The following is a 26,428-nucleotide window of genomic DNA, read 5'->3' as shown; positions in this document are numbered from 1 at the left end:
ATTCAGCTGTAATGAGTAAAAACCATAGTACCCACCTGTGAGACTGATGGTAATGAACCTTTTGCCCGGGTCTACGTTTAGATTTTCAGGATGAACTTTGATTTGTACAATAAATTAACAGCCATGCAGCCGTACATTATTTATTTATTATTTTGCATCAGAGCCATCACTATCCAGTGTACTGTTTCTGAAAATAACATTACTGAGATTTCAACATATGTGATCCAACGCATGTGTTTGACAGGTCACTTCGCAGCCTGTTAGACGGGGAGATGGAACACTCAGCAGGCCTGAGGCAGGAAACTGAGCTGCTGAAGAGGAAGCTGGCAGAGCTGGAGGAGAGACATACAGCTAAAGTCCAGGCCCTGGCCAGGTAGGAAATGGGAACTTTCAGAGAACGCACATTTACTCCCTCATTTCTACACGCTCTATGGAAAAGTAAAACCTCACAACAATATGAATTGAACCAATGTAACAACAGTAATAACAGTTCAGGGCTGAAAGGGTGGCATGGAGCTCAAGTCAATACCCACAATTACATGGTGTGAGGACAGAATTTAAAAGCACAGAGAAAACATTTTGACAAGCCAGAAAATTGAGCATTTGACATTTTAATAATCTTACTATTAGTATTGATCATCAGCCTATCAACCCCCTGCAGGTGTGTAATAGCTGCCCTGTGCCGTGGGATTATAAACATTTGACAAAACGTAGGTTTAATTGCAGAGTAATTCCAACCATCTGAGTAAATCCCTGTCACAGCAGGAATTGGACTTGTCATAGCAAGAAGAGCACGTGTCCCGAATGTTATTAATGATGATTAAGCAAAATAGTATTCATTATTAACACAGTGATTGCACCTGTTTGCAAGGCACAGTTGTTGCATTTCATTTCTCTTGTCCATCATTACATGTGCATGTACCATTACACTCAAGGGGTGCACAGGACAGATTGTTCAAAGTTTTGTATGACAGCTACCTTGGTCAGGTCTCCTTTGCAAAAGAGATGTCTAATCTAAATGGGACTTCGTGGTTAAATAAAGAAAAAAAAACCCAACCAAACAAAAAAAAACATTTATACAGGATGTCCATAAAGTCTCTTTACAAATTAACAAATGTATTACAAAAGTAAATGAATATACAAATCTGTGGAAATTTTTACAAAATTAAAAGTAGACATTGAGGTCTTTTTTTCCTCATTTAATATACAGGCACCATTACTTGCATGAAGCATATCAAGACTGTGCTCGATTTCTTGCCATGTTCGCTTTCGCTTAGCCTCATCAATGGTGGCAATGGCATCAGTGATCTTTTGCTTCAGGTCACTGATGTCTAGAGATGGGAATCGAGAACTGGTTCTTTTTGAGAACTGGATCCCAGTAGCTCGATTCCTTGGAATCGTTTGCCTACCTGCTTAACGATTCTGCTTATTGATTCCGCCTTCGTTGCGCATGCACGATAACGTCACGTGTACTCTACATTGTTTTGGTCAGAACGTAGCCAACATGGCGTTGAGGCAGAAACGGTCCAAAAAGACAACACCAGGTGTAAGAGCCAAAACATGATGGCTAATAGGAATTAATGTTTATAAGCTTAATTGTGTGAAGCTGCAAATTTCTGATTTTCTTTGTTGCTATTTAATGCACTATCACTGTGTATGTGTGTCTTATGACCTCTCTGCAGTAAGAAAAAAGAGAGCTTACAGAGCTTATGAGTATATAGTTTTTTCTACCATCTGACATGATGTAAATGAGCCTTTTTTGTTTTAGTAAATTTTGGAGCGGATTACAGTCTTATTATTCACGTCAGAATACAACTCATACGTGATTTTTATGGAAACGAACGGAAGATCAATACACCAGGTCCACTTGTAACATTTGCAAAGCTTCCATTTCTTCAAAAGGGTGGAATCCCTCCAATATGCTCAAACATTTGTCCATAGCATGTGATTCATTTGATACGCTACTTAGCAATGCTTGTGAATGTAGCGACAGAGTGAACACCAGGCTGTCATCCAGGCCCAGTTCCGGTTCCGGTGCGGGCAACAAATGTCATACCACCTCAAATACAAGTTTCCAAAGGTAGGGGAAAGGAAATGAGGTGCACAATAATGGGAGACGGGCCGAGTCGAAGCGGTTCCACGTAGTAGAAATGAGGCAATAGAGGAATTAGTAAGGCGTGTTTAGTTTCAGTTTGACCCCCCCACCCCCCCAACAAACCGGGCCTGGCGTCATCCGTTATTATTATTATTTGTACATGTTATACTGTATTTTCTGTGTAGAGATGGAAATATAAAAGACTGTTAATGCAAACATACCCGTTTGTACTCTTTTATTCCCTCAACCAACGAGAATCTATAAGAGAATCGAAAAGGAATTGGATCGATAAGCAAAATCGATAATGGAAACGGAATCGTTAAATTCTTATCAATTCCCATCCCTACTGATGTCCCATATCTTTGTTTGATACATGATATCTTTAACATAAACCCATAGAAAGAAATCCAGGGGAGGGATATTGGGTGATACAGTATGTGGTGAATGAGGTGATCAGGGAATTGGGCCATCCCTTCCAGTCTGGAAATGTTTGATTTAGGAACCCACCAACATGGACTCTCTATTGTGATGGTGCTCCATCTACCTGGAAAATGATGGCTGGTTGAAGGTCATCCAGTTGTGGTGCCGCATATTCAGTCAAAAGGTAAACATTTGCAGTAACTGATATCTCGTGGAAGAAAAACTGACCAATGATTCGATTGCATATGATCCCCCAGTGAGATGAAAAACTTTGATAACCACTGACATAGAACAAATCTGAAAAACATATTTCATCAATTGCTTTTGTAATAACTTTTTTAAATTGTGAAAAGACTTTGTGGACACCCTGTTTGTTAATATTATATGCAATGTATTTTTGGACAAAACATACTAGGTATGGTACTTTTGATTAATTTATCCTGTGTATTTCATGTTTTTTTCAGTATTTATGCTATTAGCAGTTAAGGAGACAAATACATTAGGTGCAAAACCAAACAAAACCTTGAGTCATATTTTAGAACAATTCCAACACAACTTGCCTGCTCTGATCTTTTCTTTCCACATTCTTTATTTGTAATGGTTTTAATTTTTTCTTTTGGGTCAGCGTGCAGCATCATTAAACACTGTGTTGACGCTATAATAGGTCTACAGATCTTCATGTCAGTGATTAAAGCTGTTCTTTTGCTGCAGATTGTCGCCACGCACTGTCTCATACCTACTGTAGTGTCATCATGGTTTTAGACATAATCACAATAAGAACTACATCATCTAACAGCAACAGAGGCAGGAAAAGTAACTGTATTTGCAACTGCCAATGTTAAACCTCTACACCCCTCAGTCCACTCAGGATCCAAGGTACTTTTCCTCTGTTCTCCACATTAGTATGATTTTTAGTTTATAAAATATAATGGACTGAGGCACTGTGACTGAGACCAAGTCCTCCCTTCTTTACTTTACTCTGTTACAGTTCCTTTGCAAACTCAGAAACAGACGTTCACACACTTGTATCCCAATAAGTGGACACCTACGGTTTTCCCTGAAAGTGAATTGCGTCACCTCGCCGTCTATCATTGATTGCATGCCAGAAGTCTTCTCTCGAGCCCTGAGCCCTTTAAATAGAGGATTAGTCATCCTCCAGCAGTCTAAACAATAAGCCCCAGAAAGTCTGTTTTCAGATACCAGACCACTACTATAAGTGGAGCCACCAGTCTTGGATTGATTGAAACCACATTGACTCAAGTTGAAGCGATAGCGGCTGTAAAGCTGATTACAGTCTGGTTTTTAGTTTGGTGAGCAGACTGCAGAAAATGACTTGAGCTTTTTAATATGTGACAACTTGAAAAAAATGATACAACAGCAGCAGATGACTTTACAGTCACAGCTCAAAGAAGTGATCACTCATAAAAAGTGATGAAGCAAAAACAAATCAAGCAAATTTGTACAATTAACTGCATGATGTTGGTTGAAACATTATCTTATTGCAAAGTAAGTGCAAATCCCTTAAGATTACTACTCAAAAGTCCCTACCAAAGCTTCATCCACACTACTATTATTATACCCCTGCCCCCTATGGGCGGGGTGTGTGTATATATATATATATATATATATATATATATATATATATATTAGGCCTGTAACGGTACACAAAATTTTTGGTTCAGTACGTTTTCGGTTTTCAAAGCCACAGTTCAGTTTTTTCGGTTCAGTACAGGAAGAAAGAAAACCCCTCAAAATGTCTATTAATGCATTTATAATTTTTTTTAAAACATTTTTCCCCCAATTTTTGGAGACAATAGAATATAGAAAAACAGGAATAATATAATTCTGCTGCTATAAATCAAATAGAAAGTAAAATAAATTATTAATATTACTAAATGTATTTTAAACATTAGTATTGCACTTTTCCCTGACAGGTAGTTTCGAACAAAGAAGAAAAATCTAATCACAGTTCTGTCAGTTCACATTCTGCATAAAAATAACAAATACATAATAAATAATGCAAATAAATAAATAATATATACATAAATAAAAAATACATAATAAAAATTCCATATGAAGTGCAACATTAAGAAGAGGGAAAACTGGTATTCTGTTTAAACAAACTGAAGAGAAACTTTGACAATACAATGAACCAAATTATTTATTTTAGGACAGAGAACAAACTGTTTAGGACATGGTGTGTATTTGTGTGTGCCTGTGTGCACGGGGGATTTTTCTTTTTTTTTTTGTCGGGGCGGGGGGGTGGGGGGGGCGCGCAGTTATATACCTGGGGGTGCGGTGTCATAACTAACGTAACGAACACTGTCGTGAAACGAAAGTGAAACTTTACATACTTTCAGTGTTCTATTCATTCCTCTATTATACAGTGTGCGTGATAGACAGACAGACAGAGCTAGTGTAAGTGTTTTAGATCTACCGTAGTTCCTAGGGGCCAAACAACGTCCGTCTTATTAACGTCTCTTTCTTTGTTGTTGTCTTTCACCTGAACCTGAAGTGATCCAAACTGGACTGTACTGATGGTGGAGGGTCTTCAGTCTCTTCCTTCCAGGTTCACATCATATTTGTTGGTTTTTTTAAGCTTATATCAGCTGCTATTTCATATTTCGGGTCAATGTGTGCGTCCTTCCATATGTCCATGTGAAACTTGCGCGGATTTAAGGTTCCGCATCGAACGACGTCTTTCGTTCCTTTTTCTTTTTCTCAACATACTGTGCCGTTTCGGTACAGCTGTGTACCGAACCGAACAGGTGTGTACCGAAGCGGTTCGGTTCGGTATGTGTACCGTTACAGGCCTAATATATATATAGCACTCGTGCCTCACAGCAAGAAGGTCCTGGGTTCGATTCCAACACCAGTCGACGGGGGGTGGGACCTTTCTGTGTGGAGTTTGCATGTTCTCCCCGTGTCTGCGAGGGTTCTCTCTGGGTACTCTGGCTTCCTCCCAACACCCAAAGACATCCACTAATAGGTTAATTGGTTAATCTAAATTGCCCATAGGTGTGAATGTGAGAGTGATTGTTTGTCTCTATATGTTAGCCCTGCGATGAACTGGCGACTTGTCCAGGGTGTACCCTGCCTTCGCCCCTATGTAGCTGGGATAGGCTCCAAGCGACCCCCCGTGACCCTAGTGAGGATAAAGCGGGTTCAGAAAATGAATGAATATCTATCTATCTATCTATCTATCTATCTATCTATCTATCTATCTATCTATCTATCTATCTGTCTGTCTGTCTGTCTGTCTGTCTGTCTGTCTGTCTATCTATGCACAGTCAGAACATTAACTTGTCGTCAGCCTTCAAATCTCAAGAGCTGATTTTCCTTTGGGGCCAAATTTATCTCAATCAATAATGGCTATAAATACCAGTGAACGAACAGCTAGCCAGTGAATGAGGGCTGGAATCTGTCTGGCTACTGGTGGCGGTTGCTATGTATGCATCTGTCTTTTGTGATTCAAATACATGAAAGGTGAACTGGGAGTCAGTAAAATTGACATAAATTCTGACATTGAACATTCTGACAATTGGTTTATTGATCAAGATGGAGCTGAAGGACTGTATATCACTGCTGCTGAGGCAAGTACTTGAAATAGGTTGTTAAAACTGCACCAACTTCAACAAGATTCTTTTCTATGAGCTGCATCGACGAAATGATATGAGCTGTTTCCAGGTTAAATGTTTATTTCCAGCACCAGATGGTCCTGCTCTTTTTGGAAGATGCTGCCAGTCATCTGCCTGCTTTGTGTGCATCTCCTAGTAAAAGCACTTTTATAGTAACATAGCACCAAAACCTAAGGAAGTGGTACGTGTGTGTCTGTAGCCTGGCTGTATATGGGGGTGGCAGAGGATGAGCAAGGTGCCATAGATAGAATTCTGTTGACGTAGAGACCGGCAGAGGGGAGTGGGCTAAAATGAGTTGCTGAGTTACTCACACAAAAGACATACAGTATCCCTACTTGCATATACATGTGAGGATTACATAAAAAACACTCTTAGTTCCACACTAATAAACACATCACAGTTGAACTTCAGCTGCCATTATCTTCACTTACAAATTAACATTACATTTAACCGTCATGTTATTCTTTTTATTTAGAAAATTCTTTATGTCAGTCCAGTACTGTGATGTTGGTTGATGTAAGTTTTCTGGTGGAAAGTCTAATATTTCATCACAAGTAGCCACCTATTTCATGATTCTGTAAAGAGCAAGTGTGTGTGTGTGTGTGTGTCTGTGTTTTAATAACTGCGTTACCTTGTTCATCATACAACCAATCACCTTAAAACGAAACACACATGCTTTATAATAGCTCTACAGTCACTGTGATCATCCAACCATGTAACACTAATTATCCCAATTGATCAATAAACCAGTGTTTATTTTCCCTAAATGTATGAATAATCTGAATTTTAAGGGAATACTTCACGTAATCCTTGGATGTTCTGTCAAGTGTTCTGGAGCAGGGGTGGCCAACCCTGGTCCCGGAGAGCCACTATCCTGCATGTTATAGATGTTTTCCTCTTCCAGTACACCGGACTTCTGCAGAGCTTGATGATAGGCTTATCATTTGAATCAGGTGTGTTGGAAGAGGGATACATCTAAAACATGCAGGATAGTGACTCTCCAGGACCAGGGTTGGCCACCCCTGTTCTGGAGGTCCATCTTGGAATTATTGCTCCATCAATAACATTTTAACCGAAGGCTATGACATCTTGCCATGTTGTTTTTGATCAACAGCTCATTCACTTCCTTTGAATACTTGCACAAATGTTTATTAAAATTTACTCTTTAATGGTCTCAGTAAGCTAGTGTCCAGCACCAGCTTACCACCTTATGTGCCCTTTGTATAAATATGGTCACTTCCGGGCCAAGATGGTGACATTTTTGGTATTTTTCTACTTTTCTTCTTTGGTATTAAGTGTAGGGATGCACCGATACCACTTTTTTCCAGACCGAGTACAAGTACAACTACTTACATTTGAGTACTTGCTGATACTGAGTACCAATATGAGTACTTAATAATACCATTACAGCTCTTAGTTACTTTTGAAAATGTGCTTTATTGTCATTGTCATTAGTCTGACTGGAACAAGGTTCTGCCACTGACATTCAATGGATTGGAATTAGCGTTTCTCAATCAATCCACCAGGGGGCGCTGCTCTTAATTAACCATACTGGACAAATACCACGAAGAAGACTCAGTAATAATAAACATGGAGACGACAGAGGTAACACTAATGTGATACTAATGTTACAGCGTTTTCACTGGTAAGACTTAAAAGCGAAGCTTCAGGAGGTAGGGAAAAGATAAATGAGCGATAAGTTTTGTTTTCACTTCCGCTGGCGGTGGTCTGCACCGCTCCGTACCCCATAGTATTATAGGTGGGACGGAAACCGGCCCAGCCCTGGGTAGCCGTCATAAATATGTGAGTAGTTTTTCCCTAACTCACACAGTCACTCTTTGAACAGATCCTCTACCTCCACGGTTCCCGGTGGTATTCTCCGTCTGGGTACACGTCCGCAAGCACCTGGAAAATGGATGGAATGTACACAGAGGACGGACAGAACGCTGCATCTGTATCCATCTGTGTCTTTAACGTTACTTGCAGTCAGTGTTACTTTTATCACCGTTATTTATTTTGAAAAATCTCCACACTCCCCACACATTACTCTGCTGCATACCTGCTGCACATTACTGCGAATGTCACGCTGCCGTAAGTGGTATCGGTGTGGTTGTATTGGATTACTTTTAGGAGTACGAGTACAAGTACACACGCTGAGTATTGGAGCTAATGCCCAATACTGGTATCGGAATTGGTGCATCCCTAATTAAGAGCAAAAACTCCAAATGAATATGACACTAACTTAATTTTATTCAGTAAATTCTGTTACTCCTTTCTCCACATATATCACAAATTTTACTCAAATCGGTGTGTTAAAATTTCAGTTTAAAAGGAACAAATGTCTAAGAAGTCAGATTTTACTTGATATCAAAATTTTTTTCAAATTTTTTTTATATAGTGCCAAATCATAACAAAAGTTATCTCATGACACTTTACATACAGAGCCGGTTGAAACCAGACTCTCAAGCCAGTTTACAGAAACCCAACAGCATCCTCCAGGAGCAAACACTTGTGACTGGTGACAGTGGTGAGGAAAAACTTTCTTTTAACAGGCAGAAACCTCAAGCAGACCCAGACTCCTGGAGGATGGCTGTCTGCCTTGACCAGTTGAGGTTAAAGAGAGAGGGTAAAGGAGGAGAAAAAGAGAGAGAGAGAGATAGAGATGAGATAGATATGTAGTCTCTCTCCCAAACATAACTACAATGACCTTTCCCCATATATAGAACCCTCATTTTTTGTTCCCAGAAGCAGCTGAGGAACACGCTAATACACAAGTCACTTTCCCCGTGACCATTTCTTGTCCCCCTTTTTTTGGCGTCAGTTGGCTGAGGCAAAAGCGGGCCTCTCGCAGCAGGAAGGTGGGAAGGCGGCCAGTCGAATGGGCTCGGGCCAGGAAGTGGTCCATCATCACTGGGGGGTTTGGACAGGCGGACCCGCACACACTCATACAGAAAAACAGGAGCAGATGCCTTTTTCTTTGCTCGCAAAGTAAAGCTGCCATCGTTTCGAGGGATCTGGTACTGGTCTGATCTAAGGGGTGGATGTGGAGTTTGACTAGTTTGCTGTTTAGGAACGTTAAAGACTCACTGTTTTCTTTCTTTCTTTGGGAAGTCACTTATGTCCCACTTCCCAGGAGGGCCTTTATCCTTCAACACTGGCGTTTTAAGAACCACTCCTGTGCCCTGTAGCCTTGTTGTGCCTATATGTGTGTCTCAGAGTGGATATATATGTTTGTGTGCATGATTGTACAGCTCTGAGCATCGAGCCTTTGGAAGTGTGACACTGTAGTGTACGCTTGTCAGAGAGGATGAGCAGTAAATTGCACTCAGGAGTATTCCACAGCAACTGAGCTGTTGGTCTCTGAAGGCTCCTTTGTACCTCTCATTTACTACTTCCAAACAAAACCAGACTCTACCTGAAGAACAGCCAATTTAGCTGTGTTTATTGCACATTAAGATGACTACCAAGCTCAGGAATAATAAGGTGAAGGGGCTGATGGGAAGTAGATGAGAGGAAAAAAAATCCCCCCAAGGCTTCAGCTCATTTTAAGTAATTACAGCATGAAGTTTAGGTTTAAGCTTTCCATTTGAGACAGCTTTTTTTTTTGCCTTGTTTTTAAAGAGAAGATAAGATCCTCCTATACTAACTTTGTCAGTTTATTATTTGCCTTTTCCAAAACACACCCGCAAACTTTTACACTTCTCACAAATTCTCGCTTACACAGAATATTTACAATTTCTTTATCTCTTTAACACACACTCTCTGGCTCTTTCACCATCTCCTCATTTGCACAAAAAACAGTTTCTTAAATTCTATCTGTGTGGCTCGCAGCGTTTCTTGGCTTACTGTTGTTTTGCTCTCAAAAAAAATCTCCTCTCATGCACAGTGTTTGTCTTTGTCTCTCGTATTTCTCTTATACACAGCAAAGATGAGATGACTTCAACAGTTTTAGTTACCAGCGTAGTAAATAGGCTTATCCTCTGAACAGACATAGACTTAAACAATATTTCTGGGTCAGACTTGTGCCCTTAATGAGAACTGGTTTGTGGCTGGTCCCATATCAGCTGACCAAAGGATGCACTCTCTGCAACAGAGATGCCGAGCCAGTATCTTTGAGACTTGACTCTTTTGCTGGGCTCGTTTAAAACTTTACTCCCCCTTGAGGCGGAGAAGACACTTAAGAGTTTCAGATGAGTTTCAAAGTGCCCACATTTCAAGCAGGTCATTGTCATCAGGCAGCGTAATGGATCCCTCTCCATTGTAAAGCATCAAGAGGAAGACAAAGCCACAGCTTCTTGCTATATTTGTGGCATTTGAGGAAATTGTACTCTGCTGTTTCTTCCTGGGGGCTTTGTAGTTTGGATTTGCTTTGTATCCGTCATTCAGGTTATGTCCTGCATGTCTGAATAATGGTAAATTGAGTTTGCAATAATGGACTTCCTACTGATGTCAAGCATCTCAGAAAAGTGGGTAGGTTTTTAGCAGTAAACATGTTAACATCCAACAAGTCAACAGTGACTGATTTTAGGGATAGGGTAATGTGGGGCTCCGTGAAAAACCAGATTATCGGCCCCGTAAACGCCCACCAATTAGTGTGAGTTTACAGAGACGTTCAGCTGTACCGGAAACTGCTACAAACGGAGCAAACGGGGTGGGGTGGGGTGCACCTCATAAAGGTGTGAATGGCCCTAATTTACATTTGAATGTCACTGGTGCCTGCCATGTCTGGCCACAGAAACAGCCATTGGATGTTTTTTTTTTTGTTTTTTTTTTCCTTTTATAGCAACCCATTGGATGTTACCACAGACATTTCAAAGGACAGCTCACATGTGATTGGTCATCTCTGCAGCATTATAATATGCCCCACCCATTAAAAATATTATTATAATTATTATTAATAATAATGTTTTTATTATTCAGGTATTTGTTTATTTATTTATTGTTGCAGGGTAATAATTCACATACTGAAAACATCACCACCAATATCAATTAAGAAAGAACATGACTGCCAAGATCTTGTTAAAAACTAAAGACAAGCTTTACTAAAATGCAGAATGCAAAAAAACACACATATTTAAGAAAACAGTGCCAACACTTTCAAATTAAAACAAACTTTTAGAATAAATAAAAATCACAACATTTTTCAAATTAAAACTAACTTAGAATTTAAAAAGTCAGTTAAAGTCAGATGTGCTGTCCTCACAACATGCGACTGTGCAGCTAGACAGCCAGCTAACAAAAATAAAGTAGAGTCCAAACAAGGCTTTCTTTTCTGATTTGGAGGTTCTCCTTTACTTGATGTTTTCTTTAACGTTTTTGTAACTGCAACATACAAAATACATACAACTTTAATTACTAACAGACAGTTATTATTAATTAGGCTACACATGTAATGAACTCACATTGCTAACTTGAATAGCATAAATGTTAGCTTCATTACACGTTCACAGAACAGTTTCAATCAACCAACAACTAGAACGTAATACTGTTTTCAAAAATATACACTTACAAAGATGAAAATTTTCCAAGGCACAGAGTAGTAGAGCACACTAAGCATACACGAGTTTCTCTGATCTTTAACTGCAGAGAAAATAGTGAACGGGAAATATACATCGAAGATCATCTCTAGCAAAAGAGCACTCACTCTGTATACAACCTTAGAGCACAGCGAACACAAAGATCCATAAGGAGGTGACATCTCACTCCTTTCAATTCTTAAGACAACTGCATTTTAACAGATTTTAACATATTTATCTATTATTAACTTATTGTAACCAATGAAAGTAATTTATACAACTTATGAAATAAGTTATGTCTTTGACCTAAAGACATCACATCAGATAAGTGTTGGTGCCAGCTTCTCTGAGGGTGGTCCAGTCCAGTCTTCTGTGGTGCGTAGAACATATGTTGGATTCTGCTGTAGTGTCTGTGGTGCGTAGAACATATGTTGGATTCTGCTGTAGTGTGTGTTGGTGTGCAGCACAAAGGTTCGAGAGCTCCAGACTCTGGAAGGATGGAGGTCTTACAGTCAACCCAGATGTCCCATCAGCAGTGCCATCTTCTTCATCGGACGTCATATCAATTGTGACCCCCCCCCCCCCCCCCCCTTCCAAAAATCTCCTCCTTGTTGTCTAGTTCACCCCTCTGTTGCCTCCAGCTGCTGTAAAGACAGAAGTACCATCACTGCTGCACTGTGAGGTTAACAGAATAGTAGAGTGTGGTGTTTGTGATAGATTAAGATTAAATACAGATTCTTATAAATCTTACAGTCTTTATTCTCTGCTGTGGGCTGTAAATGTTCATGGCTTCTGCCTGGACTGTTAGATCTGGTTGGCTGTATGTGTAGTTCCATCGGACTGTTTCATTATGTCTTACAGGCCACTGGAATTAAAATATACAAGTTAGGAAGAGTAAAAAAAAACAGATGTATAGGATTATAACAATAGAGAAGCAAAACACAACAAACTATTAAAGTTACTTATCAACAGGACTCCACTTTCTACTCCATTCAAGCCTGGACTTGCAGCTAGAGCTGCCATTAAATCAGAAGTCACTGCTTCATTGTGAGGTGAGCTCAGTCTGTGAAAACAAAATACAAATAGTTCAGAAAAGGCATAAATTTACTTCTATAGAGCAGAATTGATCCAGGCTCTTTAAAATCTTACCCTTGCTCTGGTTCATACCATCTGTTGTTTCCTTCACTGTTTTGCAGACAGTGCACAGCTTCCTAAAAAAATACAAGACAAAAAATCAGTCACTTTGGGGAACAAACACCTCCAGGTTCCAGCAGGTCAATGTGACAGATTCATTACTTTAATCAGTTCCACAAGTAAAACCACACTATCATACACTGTGCAATTAACTAAGAAAGTCACACAAAGATAAAATTCCCACCCAAATAGCACACATCTAATAATTAATTGAATATGTACTTACCACAATTTTTGGATTGTGCACAAGCCTTCTTTTGGTTCTTGTCTACAGCCACAGTCTGGTCAGTCATCCAGCAGTGTCTGCCTGGTGTTCAAGTCAATGAGTTGTTGTCTCACTTCCACTGTAAACTGCTGTGTCATGTACGATACCATTTGCATTTGTATACCTCACAGCAGGACCATTTACATACGAAAACCTCACATAGCCCAAGGGGCTGGGGAGGGGTTTTGCCAAGCCTCTCTAACCAGAGGTTGGGAATTCATGGCAATTCCAGGCAGTTAGAGAGAATTTCTGTGCTGACTTCAAATTCCCACTAGAAGGTGTTAATTTGAAGTTCCAAAGCAATTTACCAGTGACGTTAACTGACGATAACCCCACTTTTCATGCAGTGGGGTTCAGCTTGTGTTCCAGCTACATTTAAGTTTTCAGTCTATTTATTTAACATTTATTTAACCAGACAAGAATCACTGTGATTGAAAACCTCTTCTACAAGAGCAGCAGCACAATGAAATAGGGTAGCAACAAAACATACTGGGTGTCCACAAAGTCTCTTTACAATTAAAGAAAAAAAATTACAAAAGCAATTGATGAGATATGTTAACATTTGTTCTATGTACTCAGCGGTTATCAAAGTTTTTAATCACACTGTGGGATCATGTGCAATTGAATCATTGGTCCATTTTTCTTCAATTCTGCAATTTCTGCAAATGTTTACCGTGACTGAATATGCGGCTTCACAACTGGATGTTGGTCTGGAAATGTTTAATTTCCAGACTGTCATCAAGGAATGGAAGGGATGGTTAAATTTCTTGGCCACCTTGTTCACCAGTTTTTAAGAGGGATTTAAAGATGTTGGGGTCGGAGCAGTGTCGGATAGAAGGTGAGAGGGAGTTCCAGAGGGTTGGAGCTGCAATGGAGAAAGCTCTGTCCCCCCAGGTTCAGTGCTTGACTTTTAATAGTGGGGCGAGGAGGTGCACAGAGGAGGATCAGAGGGTGCGGGAAGGGGCATGGGGCTGAAGTAGGTCGATGAGGTGTGTGTGTGTGTGTGTGTGTGGGGGGGGGGGGGCTGGTGATGGAGGGCTTTGAGGGTGAGGAGGAGGATCTTGAATGTTATTCTGTGTTTGACAGGGAGCCAGTGGAGGTGTTGGAGCACAGGGGTGATGTGTTCACGTGACCGGATGTGGGTGAGGAGACAATTGGCAGAATTCTGAATGAGCTGGAGTTTATTTAGGAGTTTTGAGGGTAAACCATAGAGGAGGCTATTGCAGTAGTAGAGTCTGGAGGTGATAAATGCGTGAATTAGTGTTTCAGCTGCAGGGAGGGAGAAAGATGGATGGAGACAGGCTATATTTTTAAGGTGAAAAAAGGAAGTTTTTTGACCTGTTTGATGTGCTGTTCAAAAGTGAGGTTGGTGTCAAAGATGATTCTGAGGTTATGGGTTTGGGAAGAGAGAGTCAGGGATGAATTGTCAACGGTGAGATGTAAGTGGTGAATGGATTGGGTAAGGGATCTTCGGCCAATAATTAGGAGGTGAGATTTATCACAGTTGAGTTTGAGGTAGTTGGCTTGCATCCAGGTTTTTATTTCAGAGAGGCAGTTTGAGAGGGTGGAGGAGGTGATGGATTCAGAAGAGACGTAAAGTTGAACGTCGTCAGCATAGCAATGGAATTTGAGACTGTGACAACGAATGATATTGCCAAGGGGGAGGATGTAGAAGATGAAAAGCAGGGGGCCAAGCACCAAACTTGGGAGGACACCCTGTAACAGGGGAACAGTGGAGGAGGAGTGGTTATTTATGTAGATGAATTGTTGTCGATTTGAGAGGTAGGATTTGATCCAGGTGAGTGCTGAGCCAGTGATGTGAAGTGTTTTTTCAAAACGAGGAGAGGAGATGGAGTGGTGGATGGTGTCGAAGGCAGCGGTGAGGTCCAGGAGAACAAGGATGGTTATATGACCAGAGTCTGCAGAGAGGAGGAGATCGTTTGATATTTGGAGGAGGGCTGTTTCAGTGCTGTGTTTGGAATGAAAACCGGATTGAAATGTTTCAAAGAGATTATTGGAGGTGAGGTGGGTTGGTGCTGGTAAGGGACGGCATGCTCGAGTAGTTTGGAGAGCAAGGGGAGGTTGGAGATGGGGCAGAAATTGGAAGGGATGTCAGGGTCAAGTCCAGGTTTCTTAAGAATGGGAGTGATAGCGGCTAGTTTGAGGATGTTGGGGACTGATCTGGAGCAGAGGGAGGAGTTGATAATGGTAGTGTTGAGTGGGGAAAGGACAGGAAGGCAGGTTTCAACAAGCTTGGATGGGATGCGGTCCAGGGTGCAGGTCGGTGTTTTCATGCTGGTCATAAACTGGGAAACTTGAGCAGGAGAGATGGGAGTAAACTGAGATAGTGGCTGAGCAGTGGAGGGGGAGGGGTGCACCAGGGGTAAGTAGGGCAGGGGGCATGGGTGTGGAGGCTATTGTAGATTGAGTCAATTTTAGATTGAAAAAATGACGGGAAAGTCTTGCATTTGTGGGATGTGAATGTTGAGGTAATATTGTCATGGGGTTTCAGCAGGGAGTTGATGTCTTGGGGTTATGGGAGCCAGAGTGGATGACGTGTGAGTAGTAGTTTGACCGGGCAGAATTGAGTGCATATCTGTAGTTTTGGATGTGGTCTTGTAGTTTTGAAGATGAATTGTGAGTCCAGTTTTCCTGTAGAGTTGTTCAAGTCAACGTTTCTGTGTTTTCATCTGGTGAAGTGCAGGGGTGTACCAAGGGGCAGAGTGGGTGAACGAGATGGTTTTTGATTTTGTTGGAGGCAAGTAGGTCCAGACAGGAGGAGAGGGTGTTGTTGTAGTGGGTGACAAGATCAGAGGGATTGTCAGATGGTTGTGGGGGGAATGTGGCTAGGATATGGCAGAGTGCAGTGGTGAGACCTGAGGGAGTGATGGATTTTGTGTTACGGAAGGTTATGGTACGTTTGAGTTTGGGGGGGTGGGAATGCTTATGTCCATTTTGATTAACAGGTGATCAGAGATGTGAAGGTTATGGCATGAAGGTGGTGATATCTGGAGACCAGTGGAGCAGACCAAGTCCAGAGTGTGGCCACGGTTGTGAGTGGGGAAGGGAATGTGTCGGGGGAAGTTGAAGCACTGCAGGATATCAAGAAAGTTGTTGGCTTGTGTGCAGCTGGGATTATCGATATGGATGTTAAAGTCACCAAGAAGGAGGACGGATGTGGAGATGGCACATAGCTGGTAAGAAAGTTGCAGAGGTCAGTGAGGAAATCTGGGTTTGGTTTGGGTGGGCGGTAAATGACAGAAATAATCAAAAGGCTAGCGATAGAAAAATTCTGTTTTTCACGCTGAGACAAAAGACGGAGTCACTGGATTCTGGAATAAGAAGATTTTACTTGCAAGGAGTCAAGTACATACAGTGAGATGCAGCAGTTGACTGACTAACACCCAGGAAGTCTAAGTTCTTATGAAAGAACATGGATATTACAGTCATTGGTCCAAGTGTCCAAAACATAATGACGTTGATCAAGTTCACCATTGGCTTAGGTATCCCAAAACACGGTGATGCATGGGTTCAGTAACTGCGTTTGTACTCTTCTCCCACCTACACTATGTCCTGATCTCCCCAAGGGCAACAGGCTGCTCTGGTCCCAAACTGGCACCACGAGACAGAAAACATGTAGATAGAGAATGGTAGACATACCCTGGGTGCTTTCTCATAGGATATGTCATCATGACCCATCCATGACTCGTGGTCTGGACACCTGGTATTTACAGAGAATAGTCTAATATCATATTTCTCTAACAGGTGGGGTCTGGGAGTTTGTATGTTACATGTTAAAATGAGGAGACTGCTAGGGTGGAGACAGTGGTGATTTTAATGTCCTTTCTATGGATTGTGCCACCACGCTACCATGTGTTTCTGGGCGGGGTTTATCAATGTATGTGTATCCTGTGGGTGTTGCCTGGTTAAATGAAAAATAGTCCAGTGGTTTGTGCCATGTTTCAGTTAAACAAAGGAAGTCCAGGTTATTATCCAGAATGAATTCATGAAGGGTGAGGCTTTTGTTCGTGAGAGAGCAGGTGTTAAAAAGGGCAAGGTGCAGATGACGTGTGTCAGAGGGTGTGCGTGTATTCCTGGGAAAAGAGTGCAGATTGGACAGATTCACGTGTTGCTGTTTGATGTGATGATGTAATCCACTCTCAGAAGTACGATGGGACCAGATGGATGGGATGGAGTGCAGGGTGGATACCGGAGGCGGACAGCAGGGGGCGATGTTTTGATGGATGCTCAGTGGCAGGCAGCGGCAAGGCGGTGGAGGAGGTGTGTGAGGTAAACACCTGTAGTCAGTCATGTGGTGTTGTGTGTACTGGATGTTGGCCGCTAGCATGGAGCTGCCAAGCCTGTTGGGATGGATTCCATCGTTGCGGAAGAGTGGTGGCCTATTCCAAAAAAGCTTAAATTGTCAATAAAATGAATGCCACATGCACCATAAAGCGACTGCAGCCAGGAGCTCAGGTTGAGGAGACTGCTGAAGCGGTCCACGTCCTGACGGTTGGCAGTGGGACCACTCATGAAAACCGACTTTCCACAGTTTTGTAGAGAGTCGAGGAAAACTTTAAAATCTCTTTTCATCACTTCAGATTGACAGTGAGAAGTATCATTGAAGTCAGCGTGGATTGTAATACGGTGGATGGGATGAAGGAACAACCGAAGGAGACCTGGGATTTGATCAGTGATGTCAGTGACAGTAGCTCCGGGAAAACAGTGTGTGATGGTGGCGTTAAAGAAGCGGATGCCTCTGATGATGCTGTCGCCCACTATCAGGGTGGTGGGAGGAAATAGTGGACGCGTTGGGGGATGTGAGGACGTAATCTTGGAAGGATTACAGAAAACAGGAAGAGTCCTTGCATGAATATGGCCAGGATGATCAGCTGCAGGAGGAGGCTGTGGCTGCGATTGCTGGGCTAGTGGGCGTTCACGGCAGGGGCCGTCAGGTTGAAGGTGCAGCGATGAGGTGGCCTCTGGTACAGGTGGACAGGGGCTGCCATCACAGAGCGATGCAGAGGCAGCAGGCCGGCAGAGTTTCTGTGGATTACCTCTTTCTGACGCGATGTTCAGGATGTGGAGCGGTGATACGGGCATTTGCCAGGATGACTCCCTGCACCACCAGACGCAGAAGGGGGGACCCCCTGATGGCAACAGGCTGTGGTCAGATGCCACCACACGCCAGCGTGGAGGTCAGCTCCACACAGGCGTCAGGTGGCGCCCGGATACTAGTCGAGGACCAGAGGGGAAGCCACTTGATCCACGGTTTGGAGGCCCTGGAAGTTCCGGTGATACGCAGGGGGGGAACCCCGGGGACTCCGCCGGGTATCCCTCTAGGAGCCTTGGGAGCTCCGGCAGCTGATGTGGAGGAGGAGGCGACAGTGTCACCGCTGATCATGGTCTGGCTCGGAATGGTGGTTGGGGTCGGCCCAGATGTGACAGGGCCTTGAGGCGGCTGGAGAGGGCGAGACAAACTGAGGAGATATTGCTGTCAGTGTCTTTTTTCCTGCCGAGGACCACGACTTCGGACTAAAGCAGCTGTCTGTTAGGTGTAGAACTGGAGGTGGGCTGAGGGCTAGTGTGGTCCCAGACGACCGTGTCTTGGAGGGCTGCCTTGAGTGAGGTGATATACAAAGATTTTTCATCGCCAACGTCTTTACAGGAGGACAGCAACTCCGACTTTGACTTTAGTTCCTCGGTGAGTCTGTGGATGTCCTCCCTGAAATGAGTAATGATTTTTGTTTGTTTGCTGAGCTCTGGGTTCTTTACCTCGTCAGGTAGCTGCTCCTCATGATGCTCCTCACGATCCGCCATCTTGAAAGACTTAACTTATTGTGTATCAAATCAAGCTGAAGCAAAAGATCACTGATGCCATTGCCACCATTGATGAGGCTATGTGAAAACGAACATGGCAAGAAATCGAGTACAGTCTTGATGTGCTTCATGCAGCTAATGGTGCCCATATAGAGGTGTATTAAATGAGGAAAAAAAACCTTCAGTATCTACTTTTCATTTTATAATAATTTCCATAGATTTGTCCATTCATTTACTTTTGTAATAAATCAGTTAAATTGTAGAGACTTTATAGACAGCCTGTACCAGAGGTTGCTCAGTCTGGCTCGCTGTAAGTGTTGGTTTAAGGATGAATATTTTTCTGTTTCTGTTATACGGTAGCAGGATTGTCATTCTCTCTTTCCACTATCTGTGCTCATTGCTTTGGAAGTCCTTCTTGCTGCATGACAGAACAACAACCTCTAAGCTGCAATTACACCCTGAAAATGGCACGTTTTGACAGACATGCTTTTTTATATGCCATTTTCTTTTGTTGAGATTTAGTCATTTTAGTACCATATTCACAACTTCCACCAAAAAACAAAAACAACTTCCTTACTTACACTGTTCTGTAAATTCTCTGTAGCAGCACTGTCCAAGAACTAAATAACCCAGAGAGCTTTATCAGTATTTCAGAACAAAAGCTGAGGTTGCCAGAATTATCTACAATGTTGACATAGAACTAACACGATGTGGAAATAAGTCAGGGTATGTGAGAATAGTTTTGTTGTAACTACCCATACATTTTATAAGAGGCAGGAAAAATTGTGATTCAGATTGTGAATTGTGATTGGCATTTCATCTTTTGGACAGAGCACCCATCCCTGTGTAACATGCAACAGTTCAGATGCATGAGAAGAATGAAATACTAGTGCGTACAACACTCGCATATTAGTTTCTACACTAGAGTCACAAGCTTCTGAAGCTGTAAATCTGTAGATATATAAATATGGATATGTTTCTTTACAACAAACAAAAAATTTCAATCTCCTTTTCTGTTTTAGAGGTGACTATCAGCAGTTTATAGTTGTTAAAAGCTATACTATATGCATTAAAATGTCAAAGGATGACTAGGCCTACATTGTACATTTTCTTGGCTGGTATACTTGCATTATATCAGAATTTTCCAATAGCTTCAAATGTATGAATATAATTTCATATAAATTCAGTACAACTCATTTCATTTGGTTTCCTAATTAATCCTTGAGAGGGTCATGAGGATGTCTGAGCCTATTCCGGCTACCAGTGGGTGAAGGCGGGGTACACATCGATGGTGTACCCTGCCTTCACCCACTGAGAGGACACGCAAACTCCACACAGAAAGACCACACTGACCGGTGCTAGGTTCAAATCCAGGACATATTTGCTGTGAGGCGACAATGCTAATGACTTTGCTTCCCATCCTAAATATTATATCAACAAATTGCTGACAGATGTTTATTATGTTAAAAACAGTGAAATGAAGTACATGAAGAGAAACAGCTGATGCCTTTAAGCTTTGCCCTGAGGCTTCATGTAGTCTTTTCTTATCACAACAAACAGAACCACACATACAGGGGAGAATTGAGAAATATGAAGTCTTTGTGGTGAAATGTCATAATGAGATATGGAACAGAGAATGTACCTGACAGTGCGGGGCTGGCTAGTAGGATTTCTTTTTTTTTTTTTTTGGGGGATGGGCGGTCATGAGGTTGTGTGTTTGATTTAACGCGAGGGGGCCAAACTGCTGTATGACCCCAGGGAGGATGCTTCCATACAGAGAGGACACAGAGGGTGTATTTACACCTCCGGGTTGTGTTTTATCGGTCTGCTCTGAAATTGGATTTGGAAATATACGGTGCATTGGAGGCTGTTGTTTGAGGTTTAAAGAGCGATGTTCCCTCATAACCTGCAGGACAATTGCTTATTTACATTGTCCTGCTGACGGCCCTGGTAATATCAGCTGTCAGCAGCCTGTTTACTCTTCCACAAATTTCCCCTGAGATTGCTTTATACCGAAGATGCAGATTGTAACGTAGGTGTGATCTAAACTTGTGTCAGGGTTTTGTCTCTCACAAGCTTGTCTTATCATCTGTCATGTTGATGTAGAGAATTGTGTATTCATAATAGAGTTGTGCATTGTGGCCACAATCTCATATCCCAATGCAAGCCATTTCATATTCAGATAAGAATACATGTCATGTAGGACTACAGAATATTCTTTTTCAGCAGTCATTGTCATGTGTGATTTGCAATAATTATATCCCAAGATATGCAACAAATTAACACTCAACACTTCATCCTATAACTTTTCTCTGCTTGATACAAAACTAAAACCTGACCTGTTTCTGTATTATCTCCTCATTTCATCTCAGCTGGTCTGAGCTCTTGTCCTGTTCTAGATTACGCTGTTGTTTCACATTCTCTCTTTTCCATGTTTGTTCATGTAGAATTCATTCAAATTTCCTGCCTGCATATGTACCATATAATACAAAACAGTGTGATTGTTGAAAACATTGGTCAAGTGAATGTTCTCTGTACATTGCCAAACACTGTTTTGCTAAGCACTTCCAACAAGAAGGCTCGGGTTCGACTCTCAGTTGGAACATAGGCATTCTGTGTTGAATTACCTGTTCTCCTTGCACTCTATGTGTTCCTCCAGGCCCTTCGGGTTCCACTATACACATAGGTTAATTCTCCTGTCTGTGCCCCAGCCACAGTGCTGATAAAGATCTGGAATTTATCCCTGAGTGCCTTCAATCACATCTCACCACTGCTAATGTCTACGTACTACTGCTAATTGCTTATCTTGTGTGTATTAAGTAACACCATGGAACTTTGCTCGTGGGGTCCCCCTAAAAGTCAAGAACCGGTATTGTCTGTAACAACTGTCGTAAATCTGTATCTCGGTAATACTCGTGCATTGTTGACAAGCCCTTGATGCTGGCAAGCTTCCTGAGGCAAGACAATTAATGTGCATTCAGTCAACCATGTCTTCAGGCCAGGTAAAGGACTTTACACAAACATTTCTGTTTTATTTTTTAAAAATATCAGAAACAAAAAAAAAAAGACAAATGGACAGATCTATATTACGACAGTGTATTAGGGCCATATAGGAAAAACAACAACACTTGTCACTATGAGAATAAAGTAATATTTTGAGAATAAAGAAATATTATGAGAATAAAGTCGAATACAAAAAGAGTCATAATTTTGAGAATGAAGTTGTAATATTATGAGAATAATATCATATTTCAGGAATAAAGCCATAATATTACGTGAACAACGTCATAATTTAAAAACTTCTTCTCAGTTTTTCCTCTGCAGAAGAGGGCATTTGCTCAAAATTTGTTTGGTTCTTATGATGAAACAAACCCAAATGTGTGCAAACTCGCTTCGAAGTCCTTAGGCTAATGATAATGTGTTGATGGTAGGCTAATACGCTTAGTATTTCACTGTGTGTAAACCCCAAATGAAAATATAACCTCACAAAATGTTACAAGTTCTGTGTTACACAACAAGTGGTTACAACTTTATTCTTGTAACATGGCTTTTTTCTCAAAATATGACAACATTATTCTCATATTACAACTTCATTTTTACACACTTACTAGTCCCGCAGTAACACCACCAGGTCTCCATTAGTGGGGTATCCCTCCTCCTCTTTCAGCTCACGCCAGTAAGTGAAAGCTGGGCCAATAGTCACCCTTGTCCGGCTACTTATTTAATCACTCTCACGCTTTCTTTTCTTTGTCTCTTTGGACAACACCCTTACCCTCTTTGTTCTTCTTGCTGCTTCAGCCATGACCGTTAGCCTATTTGTAGCTTTCCTTTACTCGTAACTTTGTTTACCCACCTCCTCTTCTGAAAGTGAAGGGGGGATGTGACGTATGCTGTAAAGCAGTCAAATTTTGTAGTTCTTTTTGTGTAGGGGTACCTACACGAAACCAGAAGTTGCATATTGCCAGTGCAGGCAACACAAACGCTCTGGAGTGATGATGAAAGTGTAATTGAAGCTACTGTGAATTGTTGTACCACCAAAATGACCTTGAAAATATAGTTCAAAGGCTGAAAAAATCTGTTGTGTTGCTTTAAGATGGATAAAATGCAGAGACAGAATTTCCCTATGATAATCAAGTGGGTTATCTTTTTTTTTTTTTAAACCCTTCATTGCAATGTTATATAATGTAACATGTTATGATACATACAGTGCATTTGGGACAGGTTAAAAGATTATTATGCTGTACAAGTCAGTAATAGATTGACTTGATTCTGTGGTTTTTGTAAAGCAGAGAGCGAATAATAAATGTGCTTAAAAAGTGTGATTTTTACATTGCTGTGTCTTTTCACAGACTTTTTCCACATGCCAAAAAACATCTTGAACAAAGGTCAAATGAAACCAGGTCTTGACCTCACCTTAAACCTTTCCCTTTTTCCTGTGGTGTCTTTAGTTCCACTTTTCTGTTGGACCTCAGGCTCTATAGCAACCTAACCTTTGTTTGTGTTGACGTGTCATGACTCGGCCACTGACAGCAGGACAGCAGAGAAATCTAATGTTAATTACATATTAAATCAGCTGATGATTGCATTTTGCCTTTAACAAAAGTTGTGTAAAATCACAGAGTTTTCATCCGAGGCACCTTTAATCTTTTACACCTTTATTCAAGTCTGTGAATCTTAACCAATCTTGCATGTATTATAAGTCACAGATCTGCATCTTACTACTGCATCTGCTCAGCTTTTTGCACTACAGCTGGTTAAAACATATCTTATTATTTCCAAAGATTAGTTTCTCAGACATTAGCCAAAATTGAGAAGTATAGTCTGCTCCTAAATAAACTCATTTGTTCCCTTGTAATGCTGAACAGAGCTGAGGCTGATCCAGTACACCTTACAACATGGTGGTTTTCCTGTTCAAACATTTCTTTTGTTTTTCAGTTATAGCGTTATAATCCATCCTAAATGATGCAAAGCGCAAACACTTCACATCAGCACAAAACACTTGAGCTGGTGGAGAGTGATCAATAATGCATTGAAATGTGTTCGTTATTAGACTGTTGAAACCTGGAAAACAACTGAATCTCAAGTGCAGATGCAACACTTAAGTTACTGTTTGTTCAGATTGTCTTTTACTCTCAGATGTGAAAAATAAATAATTCCCCCAACACACACAACACCTAACCAGTGGTGGGGTAAAATAAATAGTGAGCTTTTAGGAAATGAATTATGTTGGCAGCATCTTAAATATTTTGGTGTGATGATAGGGGCTACAGATGAAAAGTGAACTTGTCATGTGCATGTGTGATTGAGTTATTAATAAGTAAAACGTCTCCTTTTGCTGAAATGTCAGTTTAACCTGAGCTTTGATGATCAAGGGGGTTCAGTCACATTCTGTAACCTGATGTAAAAACAGACACCATGCTCACTTTCAGGAAAATGAGACACATCTGAATATCTGCCAAGCTCCTTCACAGACACCACACACTCTTGGAGCAAGCGGCTTGTATTAGCTATAATTTAATCAGTCTGAAACAGCGTCTGGGCTGAGGGTGGTTCTGATAACAACAACTCGGACGGCTCCTCCGAGAGCTCGTCATGTGGATTCAGGAGGTCTCGAGGCAGGCGCCTCTTTTGTTGGTGGGGAATGAGGACTGATAAGCAGGGCACCAAAAATCACCCATGGAGAATGAGGGCTGGGGTGGGAGGGCAGAGAAGAGCGTGGCAGACGGCAGAGCAAGACAAAGGCTGTTAAATTTAACTGCCAAGGGCATAAAGCCACACTCCATCTCTGATTGATTTCCTCCCCAAAGTCGATGATGTTCAACCGGTTATGGCTTGTAGAGAGACTGTCACTGTCTCTCACTCTGTGCTTTGGCTTTGTCTCTGCATCCTCATCCACTGTCTGATATACACAAACACTTCTACTGCTTCACTCACATTTTGGGCACAATCTCCAATGATTCATTGACTTTGAGATGCATCATCATTAAGTGTATGACTCTTCAGAGCTGTCCCTTTGCCAACTTGTTAGTATAAAAAGGGCTTATGTACAGAATTTTTTTACATCATTATACACAACTTGTAGACATTCCTGGAGGACAGCACCATGGTTGAAATTGGTGATGTATAAATGTTGTTGTCCTGAATCCCACAAAATGTACACATACCAAGCATGGATAGTGTGGTGAAGAAATCTACTTGGTTTATCTGTGAGTAACAGCATCTGGATACTTCCTGTTGTACTTGTAATTGCAGGGTTGTTGGAGACTTGTTTATATTTTCACTTAGGTGACCATATGAGCCCTGGACTTTGTAAGTACTCTACTGTGCCAAGGTCCTAGTCCAACATTAGGTTTTTTGGTTTAGTAAAGTTATAATGACCACACATATTCATTTCTTAGTCTCTGTATTAAGATACAATCTAGAGATATATTGGAAGTATGGATAGCAGTAAGAATAAACTTTTCAGTGAATAAACAGTTTGTATAAACCAAAGTGGAAGTGTTTAGTGTGAGCTCCCTTTGCATTTAATATGTCTTTAACCATTTGTTCAAACAATATGAGATTTATTGCATTCATTTCTGATGTTTCATTCAACACAAGGCACATGTTTCTGTTTGTTGCTCCTTTTCATGGGGTCAGGGTTGCACTAAATTAGGACTTTAAACTTCAGAGAACCCATTTAGTTCAGTTTGTTGTGTGTCTTTCAAGGCTCTTGTCCTATATGTCCTGTATTTTAATGTTGTATGTGAAGAAAAGAGAATGAGAAATAAATATGCAGGCTCATTTCAACCTTACACCTTTTTCATATTACTGTATATGTCAGCCACTACACTAATGCCACCTGTAACTGAATAAAGTAGCATTTTTAAATGTTATGCCTTAGGATGGACGGGTGATACATGAAGAGGTCTCAGAGGTCTGCCTTTTTTTGTAAATATTAACTGAAAGGCTGCAGCATAAAGGGAAATCAGACATACGCATGTCATGTCCCTATGATGGTCTCCTTTGCACTTTATGTGATTTTTGCACAGTACTATAGCTTTGATTACCTTGACATTAATAAACACAACAAAAAAATTCTACAGTGGTGATTGATTCTGGAGGTGTGGCTTTCTTCTCTGACACTATGAACCCTGAAATTTTGCACAGCTTTCGTTTGGTGCAGTCAGGTGCAGGGTTGTACAAAATTCAGAACTGAATTGAGAATGACCCCTAAATTCCAATTCAAATCTTGAATTTGAATTTGAATTGAGATTCCAAACAGGATACGGAATTGCATTTCAAATTGCAGGAAGTAGATTTGGAATTCCATGAAATTCAAAGAAATTCATGATACATAATGAAGGTGTATTTAACAATGAAGCTTTACACAATGGGCCGAATCCACTAAGATGCTAATTTGCGTGTGCGCAGTCTAGAATTTTGCGTGGGGGATTTAGTTTGCAGGTGATTTACTTGCAGGTGATTTAGTTTGCGGGTG

The 26,428-nt window shown here is 41.2% G+C and overlaps 1 protein-coding gene across 1 annotated transcript in view; it reads left to right on the top strand.

Moving 5' to 3' along the window:
* Positions 1 to 26,428, top strand: part of snx29 (sorting nexin 29) — a 265,361-nt gene that overhangs the window by 39,786 nt on the left and 199,147 nt on the right. The window contains exon 13 of the mRNA XM_030163645.1: positions 245 to 373. Within this exon, the coding sequence (XP_030019505.1) occupies positions 245 to 373 (129 nt within the window). The remainder of the gene's footprint in view (positions 1 to 244; positions 374 to 26,428) is intronic.

Source organism: Sphaeramia orbicularis, chromosome 19 (assembly GCF_902148855.1).
Source record: "Sphaeramia orbicularis chromosome 19, fSphaOr1.1, whole genome shotgun sequence".
In the NCBI taxonomy this organism is placed as follows: Eukaryota; Metazoa; Chordata; class Actinopteri; order Kurtiformes; family Apogonidae; genus Sphaeramia; species Sphaeramia orbicularis.
The sequence above is the reverse complement of the archived record's forward strand: the minus strand, read 5'-3'. Positions and strand labels throughout refer to the sequence as shown.